The 25900-nt window shown below is 33.5% G+C and overlaps 2 protein-coding genes across 2 annotated transcripts in view; one reads left to right on the top strand and one right to left on the bottom strand.

The window, feature by feature from the left end:
• LOC123546854 (uncharacterized) overlaps positions 1-13350 on the bottom strand; it is a 42393-nt gene extending 29043 nt beyond the window's left edge. Inside the window, exon 1 of the mRNA XM_053551158.1 lies at positions 13066-13350. Coding sequence (XP_053407133.1) covers positions 13066-13219 — 154 coding nt within the window. The 5' untranslated portion in view covers positions 13220-13350. The remainder of the gene's footprint in view (positions 1-13065) is intronic.
• Positions 13351-19627: 6277 nt separating this feature from the next.
• On the top strand, positions 19628-23972 carry LOC123546855 (uncharacterized). Its single transcript, XM_045333469.2, has 4 exons — positions 19628-19785; positions 21182-22173; positions 22448-22699; positions 23447-23972. The coding sequence occupies exons 2-4, from the start codon at positions 21187-21189 to the stop codon at positions 23834-23836; spliced, it is 1629 nt and encodes a 542-aa protein (XP_045189404.1). The 5' UTR covers positions 19628-19785; positions 21182-21186; the 3' UTR covers positions 23837-23972.
• The last annotated feature ends 1928 nt before the right edge of the window (positions 23973-25900 follow it).

The following is a 25900-nucleotide window of genomic DNA, read 5'->3' as shown; positions in this document are numbered from 1 at the left end:
TGACATGATATTGACACCGTTCTAAGCAGAATATATATCGCAGCATGTGTTCACTAAACTTATTCTGTATTCTGTAAATGGGCCATCTTATTGCCCAAAAGGAAACTGCTACAGATGTAGTGGACGGATGGCCTTCCAAACGCTTGTATTGATCTACATCATACAAAGGGTCTTTGAATTAGCGTTTAAGCTACTGCATTGACAGTTTTCAAAGAGATGCTATTATTGTCTTATATTGAATTTCTCTATCATTTCCTATTTCTTAGTGCCGTATAATTTGCTTGCTTTTGTATGTTTTTAATAGAGTTTCAGTTTATTTATTTTTGCATTAAGGCCTCCGGCCCATACACATAACATATATACATATCAAAAGCTTACATCATATACATCATCATGACACAGTATGTACATAGAAATAGCATATCTTAATATCTGCTTTGTTACTTGTCTTAAAAAAACATTTGTAATTAAGATGCTGATCTTTATTGTACGAACTTTTAACTAAATAAAAAGAATCACCGGTCAACATAGGTTGTTAGTATATATTTAGATTTAAAGTATAAAAAATGTGTTTATGTTTGTTTTTTCTTTTATCTTTCTTTTTTATTTGAAATCCTTTGCTTTGTTAATATATCATTTATTTTAGTTAAATGTATGGACATCATTTTCTCTGACATTTCATTATATATTTAGATATATTCATGAAAATGGAACATAAACTGACATTCATGTCATTCCAATTATCCGCATGATTAGGAGGATGCTTTGATAAATTTAAAACATAAGTAAGGAAAGAGTTGTTACTCATTTTATTACCAATTGACATTCTAAAAAATTTTTTGCAACATCTGTATCAGTAAATATACCATTAATATCACATTGTATGTATTTAAGATGATCATTAAACTGGCAGTAAAAATCAAATCTAGATATATCGTTTGATGCATGAATTATAAATCTGATAATCTGTGTTTAATTGCGTAACACTAATTCGAAATATAGAATGCCTGTATCTTCCATTAACTGTGCAGGACGTAATGCAAGCCACCCCCTCAAGCCTCTGGGCCGGTGGTTCTACTCAGGGGTCCGCTCTAGTCCGAAACAATGCCTGGAGGGCAGCTTGAATCTCCATTCCCAATAAAAGTAAAAAGTCACAAGATCACTTTAATATTGAAGCAAACAAATAACATCAAACCTGTACCAAATAACAAATATGCTGAAAATCGTTGTTGTTAATCTTAAATATATTTGTTGTTTAGAATATTGTAATTTTGAAACAGAATATGTAACTATTTGACGGTAAACATTTGTACCATCCTACATGGAGATAGTTGTATCATAACAGCACTGTAGCATGACAACTGTATTCATATAAACAGAGTCGATGACGCAATTTTCAATACAATATTTTTAAATTAAACCGTAAACCGACCCAGTGCAGTGTGTAGTTCGCAGACACTTCATTTCTTTGTTAAAAAATACCTTCACGTTAAATAGATGTTACAAAATAAGGGTTTTCAATCAATTTATTTTCCTTCCATACATATACAACTGTTTGCACAAACATTTATAGGGTTGTATTGTATTGTATTGTACCATGGTCATGATAGTTTTAGCTGAGGTTTACTTAAGGTTATGAGTTTAACGTTTCTAATTAAGTAAAATATGCCAGGTTATGCCTAGGACTGGCTCATTTTCAATTTATTTCAGTGTTAACCCAAGCCGTGACACCGAGAACGGATAGACTGGTGTGACCTAATTTGTCATAATTATGATGAATTTCAAGATGTAATGATGGAGAAGACAGCAGTTGCTTCTGTAAAATTATCAAAGGTCTTGTAAGCAGTAAACTTCAAGGACACTTATTTTGCATTTTGGAGTTTCAATTACAGAAAATGGCCCTATATCGCTGTAAGAAATACGACTGTTCTTTGTGACAAGTTCAGAGTCAATGTCACAAAGACACATCTTAAATATACCACATTCAAACATCCAGAAATAATTCCACATACAGACTTTGATATTAGCATGTTTTGTTATAATAGAAGTCTAACATGACACAGATCTGATAGATACGTACCTTACGAACGAAAAATTACATAGCCTTACATGTATTCGAAGTTTGACTAGGATTGCTTTTAGAATTGTGGATGTCCTAGAATATACCAACTACGCACGACGGACGAACGAGATTTCAACATTTAACGAACTTAGAAGCTATGTTCGCTTTGTGCACATGTGTGCTAAATAATACCACATGTGCCATTTTAAGCCCATAAATGAATGGCAAAATGTAACATTTTGATATGTTGATGGCTTTGAAACAATTTCTCATAACAGTACCTGAATTTCTAACGTTGCGTCAACACATTCAAAGGTCATATAAACAAAACTCAGAACTAGAAACAACCTTTTACACCCTAGTAGTTAAATAAGTCTAAAACATGCTTAAAATTTCGCTTGTGTACATGTATAGTGCATATCAATGTAAACGGGTGTTTGAAAGAGATTAGCAAATATTTCTATGCAAGATACAACTGCGACGTGTTAGTGAATAATTTATCATTTTTTTTTGTTAGACTTCCAACTTTTCTATGTCTGAATATCTAGCATTTTTGATCTGTTGCACTAAATGAACACACTGTTTTTTGTTGTTGTTTTTCTTTCAAAGTGATGTGCATCCATTTAAAGTTTTGTATCCATTTGTACTAATATATTTCTTATACAATTAAAGGCATTACTAAGGTAAAGAACTATTATTACAGCATTTCCTTCGAAGATTTAAATGAGATTAGTTTTAACATATATATTCCAAAACTAAATATGATCAGAATTTTATAAGTATACAAATAGTACGAAAGGAATTAGAACGAAATGAAACGTATATACTGAGATTGAAAATATACATGTGTAGAAATGAACTTTAAAGACTTTAAAGTGGCCTGCAATCTCGTTTATTCATTTTGTTTTTGAATGAGTTGTTTTAAGGTAAAAGGTATACGGACAACGTTGTTGATTGTGCATGTATAATGTGATGGAGAATCATAGTTCATACAAATATATTGTGTGTATTTAAAGGTGTTTTGAAGAGGTAATCTCTTTTTATAATCGGTACATAACGAGTGACATATATAGGCCGAAACGCTCTAAGTGAGAATGACTAATATATTTGATAAAGACCATCCCCAAACGTTTAAAAGTCCTAACCATGAAAATAAAAAAAAAAAGATATGAATTTGAAAGGAGAGATCAACTATCAAATCGTTGAGCTAATTTGTAGTGATTTACACAATAATTCCCTGTTTCAATACAAAAATGTATTTATTTGCTAATATTAATACAGAGCTACAACCTATTTTGACATTACGTCATTAAGCAGTATTGTGTTGACCAAAGCTATCTTGTCATAAATGGAGTTAAATGATTAACAAAATAAAGTTAAGGTCATTACACATGTAATAAAAACAGAATTGGAACTTTGCCGATTATTGTGTAATTTTTAAAATCATTTAACGCATCGGAACCTTTTTAAAACCTTTTTTTATCTTAGAGCTGACTAAAACTCCAGCTTCTGATTGGGTGACACAAGTGACAAATAGCAATATTGCCCTTTTGATTATGCGGATGCGCAGGCTGGTCTGGATCCATGCTGGTCGCAAATGCACTATGTTGGTTTTTTCATGGCGCGGCTCATATCCCTTTTCTAACGACCTTATTGAAGCACAGAACGCAATTTAGCGAAGTAATAGCAGACTCAGTTGATGCTGTCATAAGAGGAATGAAATTTGGAACACCATTCACGCCCCTAGCAGGGACTAACGCGAATTTCTATAATACAAACACCATGATACCAAAGGACCAGCTTATATGACAACACTTGGTCCAAGTATATGGAGAATTTTTACACGGCCGCCAACCTTTTCATAGAATCAATAAGAAAACCCTTTGGACCAAGCCGTGTCATAGCACTGTTCAATCTAAACGTCAATGTCAAGTCTTTACTTATTACGGACAGATAATTATAGGTTATTAGCTCTGTATTGAGGAATATTCACGATCTTTGCAGCGGAAATATTGCACAATTTTTGGAGTGCAATATTATTCTGCTGAAGAGCGAATGAATATTTCTTGGTGCAAAGCTAATAATCAATCTATTACACACGTGCCTACACATATAAACACTATATTTATAAATATTTTGAGTTTGTTCAATAGCCTGAATGAAAGTGACAAAAAAAAATGATGCAAATAAAACTACACTGCAACGACACATTTAAAAATGACGTCACGCACCCGATAATATTATACAATGATTGCCTATGGTGAATGTACTAGCTTTAGCTTATTGTTTCCCTTGATGAAGTTAGTTATGTTAATGTTAAATCGAAACGATTTTCTGTATGACTGGCATTCAAACAGAGCGAGCATGTTCAAATATTCATAACACGATATTATGTGTCTCTTAAATTGAAGCTAATCACTTGCAGAAATATTCTGTATCAGTTTGACATCTTACAAAGAGAACCCCTAAGCTTGGAATATCTATTTATCTATCAGAATAATATGTTGATAAATTTTATAAACTTTTAAAACGGTCAATTTAATTTTTACCTACTTACTCTTATTAAAAGAACCTTTTCTCTGATTCTGACTGAAAAATAGATATTGAAGTAACGTGTTTGTTTTGAAATATATAAGAGTGACTTGTAAGATTGTTTTTGTATTTTAAGTTCCTGTTTAATGAAATGAAACATAAAGTGTTTGGTATCGTTTTAACTTTATTTTAATGGCGTGTCTTTTTGTCATATGACTTGGGGTTTTATTATCAAAAAATAAGAACGTGACATTCAATCTGGTTACAGTTTTCAATCCGGTTGCATTTCATAGAACTCATCAAATATTCATAGATATGATAGTCTAGGTGATTAATTCTAGTAACTAAATGACATCATATTATTGAATGTAAAAAGCAAGAAATGTGTTTTTCAAAGAGCAAAAATAGATAAATTTAAGCATATCTTAAAAATTATATAGTTTGTTTTGGAAAATATTTTCGCAGCAATTAAGTTTAAGATGATGAGAGCGTTCAATTCAACAAAAAAGTGAACTTCTATACTCATATACTCGCATAAATAAACAGATTGAAACAAGTAAGGTATAAATAATATATGAGCCGCGCCATGAGAAAACCAACATAGTGGGTTTGCGACCAGCATGGATTCAGACCAGCCTGCGCATCCGCGCAGTCTGGTCAGGATCCATGCTGTTCGCTAACAGTTTCTCCAATTCCAATAGACTTTAAAAGCGAACAGCATGGATCCTGACCAAACTGTGCAGATGCGCAGGCTGGTCTGGATCCATGCTGGTCGCAAACCCACTATGTTGGTTTTCTCATGGCACGGCTCAATTATGTTGTCCCAATGTTACAACTAACCACACAAAACAAATTTCATTTCATTTATACTTGTTGATATAATATAATTGTTTCATTGTCTCAAAGTGTATTTATGCAGAAACAAATAGATTTATACGACATAATTAAGAGAATGCTAAATAACTGCATAACATGTATCAATATTTCAATACGAAGTAAATGGTAACATTGTTGATTTTAAAGGCACACATTTTAACCGCCCCATGTAAAGATTGTAATAAATGGCAGTGTTGTGTTGCATGACAACTCTATTTATGTAAGCACAGACGATGACGCAATACTAGTACTGATTTACTTAAGAATATTTAAATGAATTTTAAAAGTAATTCTCAATAAAGTAACTTAATTTTAAATGTAGCTTGTTTTGAAACAATTAAATTATTTGTGCAAAACATTCCTTCACGTTTCAGAAACACAATCAAACTGCATTATCAAGTTGCATAAAGATTCACACAACACCGCAGTCAGAATATTTCTTTTATAAAAATATTATACTGATGTGTTGGGTACTCATGATACTTCTTTGTTTCTTGTAATTGTCACTTTTGGTGTAACATATTGTGTAAAACCTGCTAATTGTCAGCTTCACTACTGGTAGTAGGTAATGACAAGCAAACAAGCCATCTTGGCTGCATCCCACAGCAGCACAGGTTAACTGCAACGTGCGTGAAACTTTTGCATAATTCTACATTTATCTTTTGTATTACTGTACATTATATGTATTCTGATTTGTCGATCTGTTCATTATAATGCATAAAAATGAATGAAGATATTTTCTACATTTATTATCTTTTGTATTGCTTTGTTCATTTCATGTATAGTGTACCAATTAAATACAAGCTGCACTACAGGACTGGCTGATACAAACATGACACGGAATTGACTGACAGATATAAGACGTTTATGTCTAATGCTGTTTGATAATGTGTATTTATAGTACAAAAAAAATGATACTATATAATTGTCATTTATCACGTTATCACGCATGATGCCTAGGATACAATGTTACAAAGTGGTGTTTTTTGCTGAAATTTAAACTATTTCACACGATACATACAAGACCTTTAAATGTCATGACCATTTCATAATAAAACTGCCGGATTGGTAATAACCCAATTTTAGGTTGTCTATTTTTTTCAAAACAAATGTTAAACCATGTTCGTTAAGTGAAAATAGGATTAGACTATATATGTTTCAGATCAATGGCGATGGTTAAGTTATTTCATTGAATACGATAAATCAAAGAGCTATAAAAATAAATGTATTTTATACTTCTTTGGATAAATTGCTTTGTGACCGTGAACGATTTACTCAATTTATAGTCATTATTCTCATCACCTGATTTTCAATGTAATGTGATTTTTCCATTGCTTTACCCTGAAAAAAGGTTAGATTTGAACATTTTCTGCACTGATGTTCTTCCATGACTCCACCTATTTCGATATGGTATCTATAATTCCATTATTCCGGCACATCTGACGATAGGATATATGCTTGAGCACCATCGATTGTTTCCTTGCTTTCTGCGCAATGCTGAGAACAAAATATCGCTCGCAATACGTCCAAAAAGTTGTTGTATTCCGCGGTGTATTTTCTATACTAGATCGATGTGTTTTGGTATGGATCATTGAAACTTAAGCTAGACCTAAAAATACGATTGATTCCCATCACCAATGAGTGTTGTTGTTCTTTCTTTTCACACAGGGTTCATTTACTTTATGGTAGTTATCTTTACATACCTTTCATAGAAGTTATAGATGTTGTCAGGTTATTTATAACTTTTCCAGCAATTATCAAATATTGCTTGGAATGATGGTGTTATGTGAAATAACAGTGTTATGTGACTAACTCATATAATATCTTATATATCTTAATCAGGTTCTGCGTGGTTGAAAAGTATATCAGCCGTTTTCACAAATTGTAAAATAGGTGCAGAGAGTAACTTCAAACTAAGTGCCATCAAAATTGAATATGTAAGATATTGTTCATTAACTAGACAATTCAAGACATGATTAAGTGGAGAAAAGTAGTGAATAGGAATGAATTATATAAAAAATGATCTAAATTGTATCGGGAATGAATCTGAAACCAAACAAAAAATACAACATAAAGAAAGAAATAAATACGCTGAAAGGCCTGTCGTCAATCTATAATACGTTCATATAATTCAATAATGAGGTAACTGGTTATTTACGTTGATATGAATGGATATTTTTATTATCCGCCACATAGGGACACTACATTAATATAAATAGAGACGGTGACGCAATACCAATAAAATTGGATTTGAAAAGAGGCGACTCAATGAAGTTACTTAACATACTAAAAAACGTCCTTCAGTTTCGTTGACTGAAAGTTTTCCGCACAAAAAAAAATCATTGAAAAATTAAACATCAAACTGGGTATGTATTTGTATGTATTTGTAAACAAGAGTCGTACCAATTTATCTTTTTAAAACATTTTAGAAGGAAAGAAGTAAAATATTTAGTTTTGATAATGTTCAGCTTCCTTTGACACCGAGGACATGTTTTGCTTCCACTTATTTTCAATTCTGTTGTAATCTAACGTGTCTTAATGCGGATCATAATTTGTGGCGAAATAGCCTAGATCTATGCTCATATGTGAACTCTGGTACGGGCTGGCACACAAGCCAACTGGACGACCCTTTAGGCTAGATCTCACAGCGACGAGGGACAATTGCAATGTGAATCACGTTGTACGTGTTGAGCTTTTAAACATCTATATACTAATGTACATAATGATACTTTTGTCTATTGTCTGGTACAGCGCATGCTTGTATAAGGTACCAAGTATAACTACGTTCTAGTCTGTAGGTTGAAATGACGGATATATGTCAATTTTGTTTGCTGTTGTTTGACAACGTTTGCTAAGACCTTACATTTCATTTGCCATATTACGTATACTAAACTTGTTTCGCTGCTCTTAAAACAATTTCTCCAGATACAAAACATACCTTTTCAAAGTCTATCAAAAATGTTGAAACATAAATGCATGTAAGTGCAAATATGACAGCAAAAATCACATCGAGATTAAACGTACACATCAAAGCAATTGGGACTTTTAAGAACGAAATATGCAAGATTCAACGTGAAAGTGAATAATTTAATGGATAATAAACTGGTTAAATTTTCGGTTGACGTATAATGGATTCTTTTATAGATGCACCAGCAAAGAGATGTTTAAGTCTTTTTAATATTCTTTAATCTTGATAATTTCTGTACAATTATATTGGTTTTAATTTCATGTCCGACTGATATATGTGAGAATGTCCATAAAGATTTTACAGACGGGCCAACTAAATGGTTAAAATGAAAAGTTTTGAGCAAAGAGTTACAACAAGTAAAAGCTACATGAAAAAAGTCATACTATGTATTTCCAGAGCCTTATCTTTGTATAGCACATTATATAGAAACGTTGTGAGCCTTAAGGCTAAAGCAAACATGCATTCTAATTTGTACGTAAAAGGAAATATATAGAGGATATTTGTTTGTTTGCAGTGAGATATCGAAATATATCATCACCGATAAGGGAGACAATTGAATATTTTCACGAAGGCGGAGCCTGAGTGAAAATATCAGAATTGTCTCCCTTATCGGTGATGATATATTTCGATATCTCACTGCAAACAAACAAATTTTCTTTTTATTTTATGCTGGTTTGTGAAGATCAACGAATTTTCTGTTTATTACGTGCACAAATGTTCATATAAATCCAATATTTCATGACGAAATTCGGATTTATTTAAGCTACCGTGTTGCATATGATACAACCGCTAAATTACCATGGACACTTAGGCACATTAATATCGAATATTGGTGATTAGGTTCATTAAATCAACACGGCGCCATTTTGTTTTTAAAAACAAAAACTGCATTTAAATATTTTGTGTAAAAATACACAATCCGCAGAGACATTGACAAATGCGCGTAGTTAAGTAGAAGCATATTTAAAACTTTTCGGGTCAATCCGTCAGTTCGTAGAATAACCGGAAGCTTGCTTTGTTTACCAAAACACACGCAGAAGGTCAGATTGAAAAACAACACGAAAAATCTAAACAACTGTTGAATATGCGTAAGTCCTTGGAAAATCAAGCTGCAGAATTATATATCATCATAGATTAAACAGAAATAACTAGGAAATGTTGATCTAGGAGCTGCATAGCATAACAAAATGGATGGAAGTTTGAACACAACTGGCTGGGCTTGGAGTTGGAGTGGGAAAGTACTTCGACGAAAATGCTGGCATATTACGTAAGGTTGAGTTGATGTCTTGTGATAATTAACTAAGACAACAACCAGCTAAATGTGCTGTCGCCAGTAATATCTACCACACGATAGTGAACTAATGGAAAAAAGTAGAGGAAACACGCATATATTTGTAGCTACATGAATGGCAAGGCCTAGCAACCAAGCTGACAAAGGTAACATTATTTCTTTTGCAAATTTAATTATATAGCTAGCCTGTTCTATATAGGATTGTCTAGCAGTTCATGACTCGTGTATGGCTTGAGTATTAGTATAATCCAGTAATTTTAAAGGCAGCAAAGGGAGGTAATTAAAGTATATATTTCAACCTTGGGAGATAATTTATCTGGAAAAAAAGAAGTTCGGCACTGTGAGTGATATCGATTTATATCTCACTGCTATTTTCCAGTATTTCACCAATAAGCATAAAATAAAATGTGACGTAAAATTGCTTTAATGATTAATAATAACTATAACGTTTGTATTTCTTTTGAGTATTGTAATGCAGGGTTGAAAACGTTTTAACAACTATCTATAAACTAACTTTACTTGTTTTAATTTCATCAGTATGTTCATGCTGTGTTCGTGAAACATTCAAATAAAGGTTTGAAAGCAGGATGATAACATGTCTTATTCTAATATATCCATAGTATTATCATTTTTGTATACTTCTTTTTTAAAGCTTCACACTCAAGGTATACTGAAATATTTGGACATAGAATGTACAGTTTACCTAGATACTAACAACACATAAGTTAACTTCGTAATTTTATGGCAATAAATTCATCCTACCTATTTAGAAATAACGCAGTAATATTTCAACCAAACATCCGTGGAACATTGGAGACAGATTGATTTAAAACATTTGTATGAATTTTCATAGGTTTCGACTGACAAATTAGTGTTACACGAAGTAAGTCGTCCTTGAATATTTCTATTAACGTTGTATTTTTTTTATTGGCGTTACGACAGTTATAACTTATATATTTTGTTTGATATATAAAAAGTAGTACAAAGTGTACTAAATATTTACGTATATTCTGCATACTTTATTAGTGTACTATATTATATGCAGAGATATTCTGAGCCTTACTCTAATCGGTACATAAAGGCAACATGTTGTGACGGAGAACTACTTAAAATGTTTGATAATGACCTTCCCTTTTGAATTTCTTTTAAATGTCGGAATGTTATCTACTATGAAAATAAAAGGCATCTGGGTTTGAGCATTGACTTTACCTTGTTTAAGTTAACCAGATATGTTAATGTTATGTACGAATATTTAGCTAGAGGATTTTCTGTGTCATTACATTACCGTTATTGTATAAACAAAACATTAAAAAGAACAATGACCTTTTTTTTAAATATGTACAAATATTTGTTTTATTTCTATTTTGAATTAAAGGTACTAACTTATAGGAAAAAAAAGTTCAATATCAATAAAACAAAGTCGCATGTGTTGGTGGTGGTGGTGCTGGGATGGGGTGGGTGCACCTGACACTTTTAATTAAAAAATAAAAATAAAAAAAGGACCTTAAGATATAAATAATTTAAGCATTTTGATGAAGCCTATTTCAAACATTCAAACTTTCATACATATTTTAGTCTGTTATATCCAACAAATTAGTTTGCAGTAACTTGTATGGATACAGGTAAATATAAAAGCACTTTGCTGTTTGATACATTTAATGCTTGTTTGTTTGCCTCTTCATGTTATGTGGAAAAAAAAGAAACATTACCATTTTTGTTAACATTGTAACTCGTTTTATTGGCGTGACATGTCGTCACGTAACATTCACTTGTCGTATTGATGTAAAATAAAACGTAACATTCATTTTGTGACATATTAACATAAATATACGCATTATTTGTATAGATATAGGTCATTATATATGTACTTACCAAAATCAAAATGTGTTTTTCAGCATGACTCTGCGTTGAAAATTATTGTAGTTATTTTTATGCTCGTATAAATACGTTTTGTTTATTGTGAGAGCTTTGTGAATTAAAAACGTTCTATTCTTTGCATAAGTTACAAGAACGAGTTCGAACACAAACAATGTTTTAAAGGCAAGAAAAAAATCCATGTAAATTGAAAATACAGTAAAGAAATCTTATGTTCTTATATCATATTAACTATTATCGTGACAGATTTATATATATAAGACTTAAAGACACTTGCTGCAGTTTATTGTATGAGAGATGGGGCAAAAAATTCCCAATAATAGAATTAGTTTAAACTTTGTTTATAAACACAGTTTTACGTTAGAAACAGAAAAATGCCAAAAAAAAAAAATAAATAAAACAGTCATCGGTCACAGTGCTTCATTAAGAGTTATCTGCCCTTAAAACTAGATTTTTCGTAAACTTTGCATATTCAAGGGCCGATTACTCCTAAACAGGCATGGTGACATTCGATTGTTTCATAATTCTGTTTCTAACCTGACACTGTGCTCATATACAAGTTTAGACAAATTCTATTTAATATTGGGATTTGTTTTACCCAAAACGGCCGCAACCGTCAAACAGGCCACATGCCTGCCCCAGCGAAAACGCATATATTATAAAGAGTTCTGTTTTTGTTGGTTACACGCCAAATTGAGTTTTATCGGTAATTTCTGCATTGAAAGGCGATGTTTCAATCTGAATCTGTTTGGGGGAATGTTTCAGAATTGTTTTATCTATATGTAAACTGAAAGTGGATATCACTTCTATATCTCTACTGAATATCTAAGATTTCTTTAAATTACAAAGTTTTATTTACTTAAACTGGATAGATGTGATGATAACCAATTGTGTGCTTCATATAAAAGCTATTATTATCAAATTATACATAAAACCTTTATCAAATATACGACAGATAAAGAAACATGGTATACTATTCAAAAACTGATATTTTATTTAAATATCTTTTAACCTTGAAATGGTAAGTAGATTATTGTGTAACGTAAACTTAATGCATGTCATGAATAGAACTGCACAAAAATTTCAATGTAAATCTGATATGCAAGTAGAATTAATCACACTATATTTCATATTTTCTTAACATAAACGACAGTCAAGCCATGAGCAACTAAATGTTTTGTTCAATGATCTATCAAAGGATCGATCATGTATAGATCTATGAGGTCAATTTGTCAATAAACAATACCTGAAAAACTCTAGCAAATTCTAAATTAAACTATATAATTTGTTTATTGTGTATAACCATTACCATAGATTTCAAACATTTATGGCTATGGAATTTGGCGATATTCTTTCTTTATATTTCAATTTATTTTTAATGTACACACTTGTCGATTTGTCATACTAGATCTATAGTAATATATGAATGAAATATTTGTATAGTCGACGTTTAATGTATACCTTCGCAGTCCGTTAAGTTGTCATGTTCACTTGAGTGGTCCTTTTGGTCCGTTTCAATTTCTTTAGGTCCCAGTTCCGCATTATCGTCTGCTGTCGGGACACCGCGCGTGCTAACTCCGGAAATTAATATTATTAAAACAAGTAGTCTCAACATTACAAATTAATCCAGGTCAAAACGTGAATTTTGTCTTTCTAAATTTAAATTCCTGTTTGTTATCGGTGTTTTATGGTTGTAAACTTCAGGCGAACAAATCGGCGTGTTACGTTGACAAAATATATCATGTGGGCTGTACAAAAAGCGTTCACAGTGACTATAATCAATGACTTTAAAAGTTGGCAGATTTTTATCATAATCGTATAATAATGTTTAGTGCATTTGGAAATTGAAGATGTTTTCGAGATATTGAGAAAAAGATGAAAATATGGCCGCCGTAATAATCTTAAAGCTGATTATATTAGAAAACCAGGTAATTAATTATATTGAATACTTTATGTTCATTCATAGGTGACCAGTTATTTACACACCAACAATAACAAGAATATCTTTGCTGAAGCATTGAAGTTAGTTTTACAAGCAATCAGTAAATGAGGGTTTGTTCTGTCATTTTCTCATTATAAGGTGCTTACGTTAAAAAAAGTTAAGGGGTGCCTAAACGAATTATGCGATGACCTTATGTAAATGGTTTTCGCTTGCATGCGGTATGCCCGACCTATTGTGCCTGTTTTCAACGTATTTGAGACGCAAGGCGTACATTCTCTGTCGAAAAGTTCATCTTGAGTCCCACTTCAGAATTATATTTAAGCAAAAAGAAAGATTTTATTAACAATTCAGGCCGGATGCATCTTGTAGCCAAATGTCGAGGGATATTTGACATCGACATTCCTTTCACCCATTTTAGCCTTGTTTGTTATACATTAATATAGTTTTTATTTAAATACTACTTTTTAATTTCAAGATGTAAAAAGATATCAGATCCCTTAAAAGCATATTTTGTACAAAATGCTAGTTACTGTAGTAGAACATTCATTTTAGACAAGACTAACTATCCAGACAGCCTACTAAATATCACATGAGTTTGGGTCGCAGTTTCTTTATCATTATGCCTGTAAATTAATGTCAGAATATCATTAATTTTAAACCATATACGAAAACATCTCTGGTGTATTTAAGAAAACAAATCATTCCTCTAAAAGATTTCGCGTATGATACTACCCAAAATTCATCCAGTCACCTTGTTTTTCCTTCTTATTGCCAAAAACCTAACAGAAGTTCTTTCTAAACAATAATAAAAAAAACTTAAAGGTAAAACTGGAAGTGGGCAATGTGTCACCAATCCCGCGGCATTAAAATTGTTGTTTATAAGCTGTGCTGATTAACTTTATAAGCATTTTATATAAACGTATTCAATAAACTACATGTTTAAGCTTTGTGAGAGAACTGAATAAAATAAGCGTGTTGTAAAATATATATGGCATATGAAGCCCATGGGATCTGTACAAAAACTCCAATGGGATATTTGTAATTTATCTTTTGTTTGAAAGTACCAACGGAATGTGGTCTGGATAGGAATTTATTGAAAAAAGAAACAAACTCGACAGTAAATAATCTCGAGTTCTTTATTTTTTTTTTTCATTACAAGTCAAACGAAACGGTTCAAGGTGTATGACGACTTCACAGCTGTAATGGTGGATGGAAACCCTACAGAAAACACTCAGAAGAAATGCTCATGTGATCTGCACGAAATATGAATTGTTCGAAATAGCTGCCAAACGATCCGTGCAAAGATGGTCTGCTTAACGTATTTTTGGGGTTTGTTAACAATTAGTTTGAACACGGGATATGTATAAAATAAATATCCAATGAAATCTATGTAAAATCATTGCATCGGAATAAGATAAACTCATACAGAAATTCCGATGGAATCCGTGGAATCTGTATAAAGTTATCATGATAAGATTTGTATCTATATAAATCAATGTTAGAGAGAAACGGGATCGGAATGAAATTTTCTTATCATGAAATTTTCATGGAATCTGTTTAAAATTCTGTATCAAAAATCCTTGGGAACAATTCCTACCTGATCATAATAGAAATTCCTATGGGAACTGTTTACAATTATTTTGGTTGGAAACTTATTTGTATACATTCCGCCTGGGTAGAAAATCCAACGGGATTTGAATAAGATAATCCTGTCCAGTACTTCCCATGGGATCTGTTTAAGATTATCTCGGGTATGAAAATCCATTGGGAGAAGTTTCAGCGGAACAGGAAAAAGATAATTTCATCCCGTAATTCAAGTCGGGTCTGTTTAAAGTTATCTTTGTGACAAATATTTGTATAAGGTCACTTGCGGGAGAAAGTCCAATGGGATCGGAAAAACCTCGTCCATGAATTCTTTTGGGATCTGTTTCAATTTATCTTAGTGAGAAATACTAGTATATCGGTATAAAAATATCCTTTGTAAACCAAAACCAATGGCTCGGAATAAGGGTTTTTTCGTCATGGTATTTGAACAAAGTTTGCATAGTCAAGTATTTCCGCGACATGATTTGTGTGAAGAATGTTTGAGCAGAAATGCCAGTAAGATCTGATTACGAAAGGTTTAGCGGGGAAAAAATCTTGGAATCTGAATACAATAATTTGTCAACAATTCCTACAAAATAGGAACGCAATATATACAATCCCAACAGACATGATAGGAAATCATCAGGACACGAGTTTTTCACAGCTTATTAATTTAGCCAGAATAATTCACGGGATGTTAATGTAAACATTTTGGTGGGAAATTCGCAAGAGGTTTACAGACCTAATTCTGTTTGTTTCCATGACGGTAATTCTTCGTGATTTTCTTTTTTAATGTTAATATCTACTTTGGTTAACTAGTTTCAAATTGAGACAGAACATTTGAAAACATTGATATCTACTAATCAAAATTTCAGTTCAAGTAATGTATCATTATGCACATACATTTTAGTACGAGTATATATAGTTCAGTATTAACATAATGATTGTGTTTCTATATTCAACTGTTTTAAAGTACATATTAAACTAAAGAAAAACAGATTCACAAACCATATGCGGATATACTGATAACTCGTGAAGGGCCTTTCAACATGTGACATAGCTGCATTATAATTGTATTATCATAATGAATGTATACAAAGAATGGAGTTAGATATTCCTTTTGGTAGTCACACAGATCAGATCACCAATTTCCAGACAATATAATAGCGGACCTGGTATGACCATGTTCATGACAGGCAATGAAATATGTACCAACCCTCGCGAGCCCCTAACACCGGTTTGTGTGGAATTATATTATGCCGATACATTAAATGGACTTAAGCAATATAACCAAGCTGAATCCAAGTACGGGAAGACATTTTCACGGCCGCCACACAGACGACACTTATGAACTAATGTGGTGACAGTTAATAAAATCTATAAGGAGACCCATTTAGAATGATCGAATTAAGCAAAATGATTGCCGACTAGGTTTAATAGAGTTTGTGCGCGAGAGTTAATTAATACAACGCCTCTCGACCGTGCCCTCTAGCACAGGCTGTGGTCGCAATCAAAAGACCTTTTTTCGGGCAACGATTGCATGCACATTCATTGGAAAAATGGTATATATTACAGCAGACAGTCAAACTGTTTATGATTATATAGAAATACTGCCACATATTAAGAATCAGTATGTATTTTATCTTGACACCAATAAAACTGTTCAAATTATGGGTAAATGAATCTTGCCGGACAGGTCATTTGGAACGGGTCTAGTCACGAGGAACAAACACAAGTAAATAGCCTGTTCGTAAAACAAATGTAAAAAACCGGACATTTATCATGATATTAGTTTGAGTGTAAATAATTGATCATCGACTATTGTTCATAGTTTGAATCAACATCTTTATTTGATATGATTGCCTTTAGACAATAAAAATAGTATCAATACTTGATCTGATAAACCAATTGTCACTGGGTTAAAATTGCATGGTGGATTTCTGAAGCAATGATAACGAGCATTTCCTGATTCCACTGTACGTAACGAAGACTACTGTGTGAGGCCCGCCTACGATAAAAGCTAATGTTCTGAAAAGCGAAGGACAAATTTTAGACAAAACCCGCGGGCTCGAATTCATTAACGTTTACGTCTGAAATTTAGACGTAGACTTTAAACCTGTAAAAATTCAAATTACCGTAACTTCCTTTGTAATGAATCTATATTGCTAAAATATTACGTAGCTCTTCATTTTTGTAGCCGAGTTTCATTTAAATCCGAACACGATTTACAAACATAGAGGAAAAATCGTTTCAAAGGATGTTTAGAGCTGATGAATAAGTACCGTCAGTGATAGTCGTAACACATTTACAGGGATAATCCCATTGACCCCTACATTGCTGAACTGAAAGTCCCTACTATACATTTGATTTAATCATATTTTATTGCTAATATATAAGCATAAAATTCAATGTGCATGCTGATTTTATAGGTATCCCGCTGTAAAAAGAAAGTCTAAATGGCCCAGTACAAATAAAAAAAAATATATGATTTTATCTACGTGTCGGGAATACATGTGTATAGAAAACCCATTTACAAACATTTAAGCTATAGCCGTACTTTTGTAAAACCCCACAAATGCAAAATAGTTCACATGTGGGTGTCGCGTACAAACAGAAAACACGTGATTTTATCATACGATGTTTATCTACCGAAAAGTGAATGTGAATATGCTACAGTCTAGTGAAATTGATTGCGAAATAGCTTTAAATATTTAAATAAAATTAGGTTAAATTCACATTTGAGGTTTTGTAGACTGATAAATTAAATAAATCATCCTGAACGAAGTCGCAATTTGACTGCGTTGCGAATAATAATTAACTTCAATATAAGATATGCACTCTTTGCATAATGTATAACAGTTTGTGAAACATTTGAACTTGTTACAAAAATTAGGATAGCAATGTATTAATATCAAACTGATTATATTTGATATATCTATCTGTGTATTGTCCATGTATATTTGATATGCATAAAAGAGATATGAAATACATATCACACACAATCATATAAAAATTAACAACCAAATACTCTACTTTTTCCAGGCGTCTAAATGATCTTTTAAATTTTATTATTCATCTGACTTTTATTCTTTTCAATACGAACTAAATATAATGAATCTCAGTGGCAAAGTGGTTAATGTCGCTGAGCATTTGCTCCTCGCCATTGTGGGTTCACAACCTCGCTTCGGGTGTACAATAAATTCATGTGAGGAAGCCATCCAGCTGGCTATATAACAGAAGGTCGGTGGTTCTACCGATGTTCCCGCCCGTGATGAAATAATGCGGTCTTTCTCTACAGTCAAAAGCTAGAAAGTCGCCTATGACCTATAATTGTGTCGGAGTGACGGCTAACCCAACAAAGAACGAACTGAATGTATTTAAAAAAAGTCTTGTCATTTAAATGTACATTTTCATTGCTTCTTTGTCATTTTGTAACCAGGTAAAAAAGAGAACACGTTAAATTGTTAATCGTTCGACGGTAAAATTTGACTTGTTTCCTTATGATACATTGTAGTAGATACTGTAAAATAAATTTCAAGACATTTGAGAATCATTTAGTCTATTTACCATTTCAAAATAATTTATGTCTGCCTTTTATTTTATGCTAATTTTAGAAGGAAAAAAAAGATGTTAGTTACTAAAAAGGTTTTTGTGTTAAAGCGACTTAATTAGAGGCAGATCTACTGATCTTTCACGTAATAGACCTGTAGTACAAACAATTTTGAAAGATAGTCACGTTACTGCAGATTAAAAGAAAAAGCCATAAAGGAAAATTGAACAGGAAAAACACAAACCACATATGCTTTTACAGCAGTTTAAGAATGGTATAAAGATAATAAAAAAATGACCATTGATCATTCGCAACATTTCACTTGTCCAAACATGCAGAAGGGAAGACTGTGAAAAGAAAATCCTGTATAATGTACATGTATATTATAAATGAAATGTCCAAAATTAGGTACATAGCATGACATTTTGCTGTAGTGGTTTATTTCGCTATAAGTTCACATGTTTGTGGCAAGCTGCCACAAGCATCTTAAGGAATTTCAGCTCACAGAAACACTCTTATGGAGCAAATTCAAGTTAAGAAGTGTATTTTATGTTATTTGTCCGTGCTTTCCCTTTATTTGTTTTGTTTATTTTCTTCCCAACATCAGTCATTCACCTTAGCATTCTTGCCAAAATGAAATTGTTCACCCATTTCTCAAACCTATCTCATAAACAAAATGAACAGAAATGCATAGAATGCATACGAGAAATAAAAGTTCAAAAGGCATTTACCTATCTATAACTATGATATGAAATGTAAAATGATCGAATATTGATAATATTTCTCTGACGGGAGTCTTTGTTCCGTCCAACAGGTGTATTTTGCTTTTAGTAAGTTTTAGAAAACTGCGTAGTTCTTCCGCTTTGTATTATCTTGAATTATCTTTGCATGATCTAAATATATAATGAATGTATTGGGAATATTTTAAGAACTGTCTACAGAGTGCCAAGTCGGGTATTACCTGTTGCAATGTTTACAAGGAGAAAGCGGCGTGATGTAATCAGCGCAAGACGGCCAGGTATAAAAGTGGATCGCACGTGCCGGATGTAAACAAAAGACAGGTTGTTCGGAAAATTGTAAGGATCATTTGAAATATAAAAGATAGGTATGTTTTTAATTTTGTTATAATTGCTAAATCATTTTGAAAAATATCAAATTTTGACATTATTCTCGCGTGCATAAATTTTCTACCAATTTTATCGAAAACGTTCATTTTGCGTTTCAGGTTTTTCTTGAAATACGTATTAATTTTAAATAATTAAAAAAACCAACATTGTAAGTGATTTCAATATAAAGTTTAGCACCATGGGAATGTACCGATGACCATTGAAAATAATAAACTATTTTAACGTCCAGTATTGCAAAGTAAAAGATGGAGGAATATTTATTCGAGTCTTCAAGAATTTGAAAATAAATCTTCTTAATATAGTTTCCTCATCATTTTACTCATTTTTTTTTTATGGCATGGATTCAAATGATTCTTTCAGACTTTCTTTGACTTTTACTGAAACACTTTAAACATTGTTGAGGAATCACTTAAAGCACTTTATTGGCAATTCTTCCCTGGTTTTCATCATTTTAAATACTGATTAGTGTAGCATGATGAATATCATCATTTTTCAACTGATATTTAGCGGGGGTGACGTTTAAACTTAATAGCGGGTCTTCTTTCTTTTCCGCATTAATACTTACTTTTTTTTCTACGTAATAACAGATAGCTTCCATTTATTAACCAACAAATACACTATAGTCCAACATGCTCGAGAGGTCACGTCTATGAAGAGACCGCTTTTTTGTTAATTTGTGAGGGGGGGGGGGGGGGGGGAGGGGTTCTTAATGCAGGTTTTACTGTATTAAAAAATCTGATAACTGAAGTTTAGAAAAAAATATGTGACCCATTTTATATTTGAATGGTTCAAAGAATGTTATTCTGGGAACGCCTTATCATTAATTAGTTATTGTATCAAGTGGAGGAAGCGAATTTTAGACAATAATTTAAGTTAATAAAGTAAAAATGGTAGACTTTATTCGAATGTTCAAATTGTTACCAGCTGTTATATTCCTCCAACTTATATTTATGGGGTCATAAATATGTCTTTCAAAAGCATTGGAAAGCGATCAAAACTTTTAAAAGTCGAACATAACTTGCGTTATAAAATGCAGACGATCTCTAAAGAATCTTGCTGTAGTCTGATTTTTTGGCAACTCTTTTATCATTTTTTTCCAATATCACTTTCGGAAATTACTGTTCAATATATTCAGCAATAGAAACAAAAACAGACGCACGTGCACTGTCTGATCTATAAATAGGACATAAACAAAGCAGAAATTAAATGCCTCTGCGTAGAAGAGTTCCGCGCAGCATCAGAATTATTTCTTGGCGCAAAAATAATCCAGGATCTGATAAATATATATGGAGGATAAAGAGTGCAGAAATGTTTTATCTGAAACAAAAATACATACGCCCTAATGCATTCTGTTATATATCATTTATTTTCTAGGAAATATGCCAAGTAACAAATCTACGGTTTCAAGCGATGTTTCATCACTCACTTTGAGCCAGTCGCCACCGAAAGGCGGATGTTTACCACAAACGTCGGGCGTACATAGGCTCTCTAGTGCAAGCAAGATGGCGTCGAACCTCGGAACTGCAACTCCTGACCCTCTCACTCAGAGGGCTGTTCTGGAGGGCTTGTTCGAGCGGCGCCTGGTGGAAGGCGAGTTTTGGTACGTAGTGGTGGCCGAATGGCTGGAACAACTAAAGAAGTATCTCGGCGTTCCGAATGCAAGAAAAATGTACCACCAACGTGTACATCCGGGACCTATTATATCACGCAGGGACTACGCGCATACGGTGGAGATGGTTCATGAAGATGCGTGGAAGTTGTTATTGCAGTGGTATGGAATAGCGGAGGGACATAAGTCACTAAAGCTCGTTGTGTACAACTATTCGCGTGCACCGGAAATAGAACATAATCTGAATAACTGTAAGCTGATGATGACAAAATCTGCTGTTGAGGACTTTCATAACTTAAAATTCAGCAAAATGGAAAAAGTTGGACACATAGAATGGAAACTGCGTCAGTTATATAACATTGGAATTACAACTAAATCTCGCCTATGGGCAAAACCCGACACAGACGGAAGTTGGCGTCCGTTGCTTGTCCGAGATAAGGCGATTGGAAAAGTATTGAATATTGATTCGGACTTCATCAGGCCGTTTTTCGCTCTTGAGGCTTTAGACCCAAGTGGGCAGTGGAAAAATGCACCGGAAGGCGCAAAAGAAACACAAGATGTCCCGATAGGCGTACTATACGATCATGACATATTTGAGGACGTAACAAGTACATGGGAGCTGGATATACACGATCAAATTGATCACATCGGAAGAGATTTTATTGACAGACTTCACATCAACTTTGGAAGTTTTGTACAGAAAGCGAAAGACTATGTGGAGGAAAGAGACGCCATTCTGCGTGAACGTGAACGAAAGGTAATTTTCAATAGAAAGGACTTGGGTAACGGTGTAGTGAATAAGGTACTAATTTTATATGCCGCTCATTTGAGTGGCTGGGATTCGAGTGCCACATGTGTGCTAAAAACGCTTATTGGTCTCACGACAACGGACTCGAAATGATTTCAAATATGCTCCTACTTGCGAGTAAAGCAGTTATAGATTGCATAAATAGCTTTTGATAAACAAAAGAATGATACTATTTTATGAAGTTATTACGTCATGCATAATGAGAAAGAACTTTTTATTTCAGGTATCCAGTAAGGAAGCTCACCTTGATAACGTAAGAGATGAACTCGAAGATCAAAGAGACCATCTGGAACTTGAGGTCGAGGCGTACACAAGACGGAGGCTCACGTACGAACAGAAAGAAATACAGCTAGATCAGGAGTATGATCAGAAGAAAACAGAGCTCGAGGAACAGGCAAAAAGGCGTAAAGAAGAGTTAGACAAAGAGTTTGCTAACTTTCAAAAAGCTAAAGACACTTTCGACTCCGAACTAAAAGTAAGTAGCACTTATGAGTTTATGATCAATCAGAAATAGCGATCAGCGGATGTAACGATTTTGAACGAACAGTTACCTCGCTTTGATTGTTGGGGAATTAATTTAGGTTATATAGTGATTTTCTAGCTTCTTACAGTTGAGGAAAATCCCAGATCCCCGCATTGTTTTCAATACGGTTGGGTAGAGATGCACCGACTTTCCGCAAATTGGTCGGATAGATTCCTTGCATAAAAGAATTTTACATTTAAAACGGGGTTTCAAGCCCTTAAACGGTGAGGATCCTCGATCGCCCCTACCGCCCCATTCCCGCAGGTATTATCACTTGTTCATGGTGGACTTGATTTCTAAATGGTATCACAATTACATATAGGCATATATGTCATTCATTAACAGTTTTACAATGAACTAAGTTAAACAATTTTCACTGTGTTTAGAATACATAAAAACTTCACTAAATTTTCTTTCATACACAAAGTAAATAAATGTGGTTCGTCATGTGAAATGAAAATAATCTCGTTTAATCTTTATATATTTCTTCCTTTTGAAGATTGTTTTTAGTAGGAGAAAATAAATATCGTGTAATTTGGCCCTGAAATAAAAGTGCTACAAATGCACTCGTGAAGTATGAAAATTTACGAATTTACTTGGAAGAAATTTGAATTGAACATAATGTCATTCTGAATGTTGGTCCTTTAAACATGACGACTCACATAATTTGTGTAATAATGATTTGTTTTGTACTTGCAGCGTATGTCCGAGGTTTACAAAATACAGGAAAACAGAATTAAACTCGATATTGGCGGTCAACAGTTCACCACTTCTCTCCTTACGCTAATGAAAGATCCGAATTCGATGTTCGCCGCCATGTTTAGTGGACGTCACAAGTTACGTCAGGAGAGTGACGGAAGTTACTTTATAGATCGTGACGGCGCACATTTTCGCTACATTCTTAACTACCTAAGAGACGGGTGTTTAAAAGAAGGGACGTTGCCTAGCAACGATGTTTTATGGGGCGAGCTTTTAAACGAGGCAGAGTATTACCAACTTAGCGGACTTGTGGACTATTTGAGATCACTGATGAATAGAAGTGGAAACGTTTCAAGATCAAGCAGCAATCTAAGTGTTGAGGACACATGATTTATATTCACTAACCGAGTTGTTAGCATTTGAAGCATTAAATATTTATTTGTTAATTGTTAGCAAAAAAACATGTACTAAAATATGTTAACACAGGCATAAGCTTTCCGGAAAATTAAATAGTTTCATAGGTAAATCTTCTTTCCATCCATTTGAACTATTTTCATACAAGTAAAATTTCTTTCAGGACCAGTTTCTCAAACTACCACTCTCTTAAGTGTTCTTAATTTTTATATGCTGAATTATTAACGTCAGCGCCGTTAACCATTCAAATGTTCCACATCAACCTCAACTTCCTCACATGAACCAGAGAAAGGTGATGAACGACATCTCAGTGGTAGTGTCCCCTTTGAAAGCAGGTCGGAAGTTCGATCCTTGGCCGCATTATACCATAGATGTGATATCTGGTACTGGTAGATCCTTTTGCACTCAGTACCAGGACCTGGTAATTGTCCGACTTGTTGTTTCCATTATCAAGAGCTTGTCTGTTGATCGTATGTGACGTTAAATAAAGATTACCTTTAGAGAACATTGACATCGTCTTCACTGAAGACGAGGACTTCAGCGCTAACACACCAGAAAGGATGGTAACAAGTTACCATTTACCATGAAGCAATAATGGAAACATACTATTATAGGCATTAGTGAGTTTGGAATATACGACAAAAATACATGCTTGTTTTGTGGATCAGTACAATTTGGGTAATATGGTTAACTCTCAGCTAAAATAATCTATTCAATAAACAAACAAGAAATGGCCCTAGGTCACTCACCGGAGAAACACATCATAACAGTGTAAACATGTTTCCCAGATGACCCATATTTGACCTTGGCCTAGATTTCAGCAAGGCGATCATTCTGACTAAATTTTATGAATATCCAGTGTAAAATGCAGCCCGTATTGCATACACAAGGTTTTTCTTTAATTTGACCGGGTGACCTAGTTTTTGACCCTAGATGACCCATATTCAATCTCGACCTTGATTTCATCCAAACAAACATTCTGATTAAATAAATTTCATGAAGATCCTGTGTAATATGCAGCCCCTATTGCATACATAAGGTTTTTCTTTGATTTGACCTAGTGTCCTAGTTTTTGACCCAAGATGACCCATATTCAAAGCTGACCTAGATTTCATCAAGGCAATCATTCTGACCAAAATTCATGAAGATCAATTGAAAAATACAGCTTCTATCGCATACACAAGGTTTTTCTTTGATTTGACCTAGTGACATGGTTTTTGATCCCAGATGACCCATTTTCGAACTTGGCCTAGATTTTATCAAGGTAATCATTCTGACAAAACTTCATGAAGATCAGTTGAAAAACACAGCCTCTATCGCATACACAAGGTTTTATTTTGATTTGACCTAGTGACCTAGGTTTTGACCCCAGATGACCCATTTTTGATCTTGGCCTAGATATCATCAAGGTTATCATTCTGACCAAAATTCATGAAGCTCAATTGAAAAATACAGCCTCTATCGCATACACAAGGTTTTTCTTTGATTTGACCTAGTGACCCAACTTTTGATCCAAGATGACCCATTTTCGAACTTGGCCTAGATTTTATCAAGGTTATCATTCTGACAAAATTTCATGAAGATCAGTTGAAAAATACAGCCTCCATCGCATACACAAGGTTTTCCTTCGATTTGAGCTAGTGACCTAGTTTTTGACCCCAAATGACCCATTTTCGAACTTAGCCTAGATTTCATCAAGGTAATCATTCTGACAAAATTTCATGAAGATCAGTTGAAAAATACAGCCTCTATTGCATACACAAGGTTTTCCTTTGATCTGAACTAGTGACCTAGTTTTTGACCCCAGATGACCCATTTTCGAACTTAGCCTAGATTTCATCAAGGTAATCATTCTGACAAAATTTCATGAAGATCAGTTGAAAAATTCAGCCTCTATGGCATACACAAGTCAAATGTTGACGGACGACAGACCATGGACGCCGGACATAGAGTGATCACAATCACTCACCTGAGCATTACTCAGGTGAGCTAAAAAGGAAAATGGGGGTGTTTGGGTGGTAGCCCCCATAAAAATAGAGA

The sequence above is a fragment of the Mercenaria mercenaria genome, chromosome 9, assembly GCF_021730395.1.
Source record: "Mercenaria mercenaria strain notata chromosome 9, MADL_Memer_1, whole genome shotgun sequence".
NCBI lineage: Eukaryota > Metazoa > Mollusca > Bivalvia > Venerida > Veneridae > Mercenaria > Mercenaria mercenaria.
This window is presented reverse-complemented; position numbering and strand designations above follow the sequence as displayed.